The sequence below is a fragment of the Protobothrops mucrosquamatus genome, unplaced genomic scaffold (genome assembly GCF_001527695.2).
Source record: "Protobothrops mucrosquamatus isolate PMUCROS unplaced genomic scaffold, P.Mucros_1.0 scaffold_111, whole genome shotgun sequence".
Taxonomy (NCBI): Eukaryota; Metazoa; Chordata; class Lepidosauria; order Squamata; family Viperidae; genus Protobothrops; species Protobothrops mucrosquamatus.
This window is the reverse complement of record NW_015386187.1, coordinates 158847-162312: the sequence shown is the minus strand read 5'-3', so window position 1 is coordinate 162312 and position 3466 is coordinate 158847. Positions and strand designations below refer to the sequence as shown.

The 3466-nt window shown below is 42.6% G+C and overlaps 1 protein-coding gene across 1 annotated transcript in view; it reads left to right on the top strand.

Moving 5' to 3' along the window:
- Positions 1-3466, top strand: part of LOC107287657 (sodium-dependent noradrenaline transporter-like) — a 43979-nt gene that overhangs the window by 32453 nt on the left and 8060 nt on the right. Inside the window, exons 10-12 of the mRNA XM_015816188.2 lie at positions 253-365; positions 1190-1318; positions 3105-3204. Of these exons, the coding sequence (XP_015671674.2) occupies positions 253-365; positions 1190-1318; positions 3105-3204 (342 nt within the window). The remainder of the gene's footprint in view (positions 1-252; positions 366-1189; positions 1319-3104; positions 3205-3466) is intronic.

Below are 3466 nucleotides of genomic sequence, written 5' to 3'. Positions count from 1 at the left end.
TCTAAACTGGATTTAGAGAGAGATTTCAGGGTAGTGGCGGTTTTGGAAGGGTGGAGCATAGTGCCACCTATGGACCAGTCACAAGTATTACAACAAAGGATATTATGCGTTATTCAGTCAGATCAAGGCAAGGAGAAAGGACGGTGTGGAATCAATTTACATTGATTAAAGTGTATTATAGACCTTAAACATGCATATTTTAATATCTCAAGTTTATAAAAATCAGGAAACCCAAATTTTCTTCTTTTTTAGGCGCTGGGCTGGTTTTCATCCTTTATCCGGAAGCTATTTCAACCCTCAACGGATCAACTTTTTGGGCAATTGTGTTTTTTATAATGCTGCTTAGCCTGGGCATAGACAGTTCTGTGAGTATTCTGTAAGAGCTGTGGTGGTGCAGTGATTAGAATGCAATATTGCAGACAAACTCTGCCCACTGCCAGCAGTTCGATCCTGACCGGCTTACGGTTGACTCAGCCTTCTACCCTTCCAAGTTCAGTAAAATGAGGACCCAGATTGTTGGGGCCATAGGCTTAGAGAGGGCTGTAAAGCACAGTGAAGTGGTATATAAGTCTAAGTGCTTTTGCTATTGCCCTTCCTTCTATCCATCCACCCATCTATCCATCCATGGTGGCACAGTGGTTAGAATACAGTATTGCAGGCTGACTCTGCCCACTGCCAGGAGTTCGCTCATGGTTGACTCAGCCTTCCATCCTTCTGAGATCATTGAATGAGGACTCGGATTGTTGGGGGCTGCAATATGCCGACTCAGTAAACCACTTAGAGAAGGCTGTAAAGCACAGTGAAGCGGTATATAAATCTAAGTGTTATTGCTACTGCTATTCCTTGCTATTTCTTTATTTTTCCTTCTGGTAATATTTCAGTTCTGAACTATTTTAATTCTAGAATTAAAGAGACAGGGGAGGGAGGGTTTGCACAATATAGGTAAGATGGTGTAGTTGAAACTCTGTTTTTCACACTTCTATCACACTATTCAGGCTGCCATCTTTATTGTTTTAACCAATCCTAAAGATGTCCCTGTAGAGACATTCCACAGGCCAGCTTGGTACTCTGACTAGCCAGCATTAAAACTGAATGACACAGTAGGGGAATGTTGGTTTGTTCCAGCCAAACCATTCTTAGGTTGCCAACTTTGGATGCGATGTGTCTCTTCTCTTTCTCCCCAACTTAGATGGGTGGCATGGAAGCCGTCATTACCGGCTTGGCAGATGATTTCGAGATCCTGAAGAGAAACAGAAAGCTCTTCACGCTTCTTGTCTGCATTGGCACTTTCCTCCTTTCTCTCTTGTGCGTATCCAACGTAAGTGCACTGTTTGGAAGGCATTCCTTTGCCAATCAAATAAAGTGAAATGGAGGTGGAGGTGTGTTAGTAACAATAGAAGAGAATAGCTGTAGCTCAGGGTTGAACTGTGGGATCCTTGGTGCTCTCTGAAAATAGATATTGTTTTCTTGCAAATGTTTCATTACCCAACTGGCAACATTATGTGTGATATCCCTCCCTCCCTCCCTCCCTCCCTCCCTCCCTCCCTTCCTTCCTTCCTTCCTTCCTTCCTTCCTTCCTTCCTTCCTTCCTTCCCCATGGTCCTCTATGAGCTTGATGATTTTCTTGCAGAAGTTTCATTACCCAACTGGCAACATTATGTGTGATGTCCCTTCCTTCTTTCCTTCCTTCCTTCCTTCCTTCCTTCCTTCCTTCCTTCCTTCCTTCCTTCCTTCCTTCCTTCTCCATGGTCCTCTATGAGCTTGGTGATTTTCTTGCAGATGTTTCATTACTCAGTTGGGTAACATTATCTGTGGTTACCTCTTCCCTTCTACCAGTAACATTGATTATGTTACCCAGTTGGGTAATAAAACATCTGCAAGGAAACCACAAAACTTAGAGAGCACCAGGGACCCCATAGAGGTGTGCCAAGTATGCAAGGTCCAGTTCAAATGGCTTGACCAATAGTTAAAAGGGGTTTGATGCACAGCATCTAAGTTAGCCTTAGGCTTGGCTGAGTTGGTGGTGCTCACTTTTTCTACAATGTTCTTCTTCCTAATGTGCATTTCATCATTTTCAGATGTGTAGGGAATACGGATGCCTTTGCCTACCTAAATGTTTTTCTCCTTTCTTCCCCACCTGTCAGTGTGGCGATCTATTACCTATCTAGCATGCATTTTATGTTGAATGTTCTTACCTTGTAGGAATTGATTTGCTTGTAGTTTAATGATTTTACCTCATTGATGCTTTATGTACTGTATATTTATGTACTTAAGTTTTAGCACCTTAGGACAGTGTTAAACAGATAAATTGAACGATTCTATAAATAAGCCGTTCTTCCTCTTTGTGCATTTGGTAAATGTTGGCGCAAAATTGTGTGGGTGGGTGGGTGGGTGAGTGTGGGTGTGGGTGTGGATGGGTGGGTGTCTATTTGAACTAACCTCTTGTTTGCCTCCTATCTCTTGAATATTTTCTCAGCTCTAGGCAAATCTTTCTTCCTCTTTCTGTCAATGTCCTTATAGACATAAGATATGCAGATTTAAAAACCGAACAATTAAAAATTGCACAACCCATCTGGGCCACAAAGCTGGAGGCAGAAGGAGAGGAATCCTGAGAGGTAGAAAAAACATTTGGTTTCCCAAAGATGCTTTTTTTTCCAAAAGGCAACTGGACTTTCTTTGTTTTTCCTTGAAGATGTTTTTACTTTTCATCCAGGAAGTGGATCAGCTGAAGAACTGAAGAAGCTTCTTGGATGAGAAGCGAAATGTCTTCAAGGAAAAACAAAGAAGGTCTGGTTACTTTTTGAAAAAGCACCTTTGGGACAACCATCACCTGGATGACTGAGAATCTCCCTAGACAGCCATTTGGTTTAAAAATAAGGCCTTCCTGTGCCTCAAAGGATGGAAAAGATCCATAGGGACTGTTTTATATTCCATCTGCCCTTATTGATGTTCATGCAAGTTTTGCTAGTGTTATAATGGGTGCTTATACATTTCAGGAACTGGACCAAAGCAATTTCTAACTGGCCCAAGCTTGGAACACTCCACTGTGTTTTTGAAATTATAGTCAATTTATTTTTACAAGGTGTTTCCTTCTCATCATTTAGGGGGGGATCTACATTCTGACTCTGCTGGACACTTATGCGGCTGGGACCTCCATCTTGTTTGCTGTTTTGGTGGAAGCCATTGGCGTCTCCTGGTTTTATGGTGAGTGGTGAGAAGAGCAAGTTTAGCTCTTTTATTTGATGACTACAGACAGACAGTGAATCTGCCCCAAAGCTGGGTTTAAACTGTCCCCAGAGTCTTCATGAATCCTGCAGAGAAAACTTCCCCATGGCTCCCTCCGGGGGAAGATGCATCTGAGGTATGGTTGAGGTTCCATCCAAGGTCACATGGATGGATGCATTTGAGGGTGCTTGGTGCTCTCTGAGCTTGGTGGCTTTTTGCAGGCGTTTCATTACCCAAACTA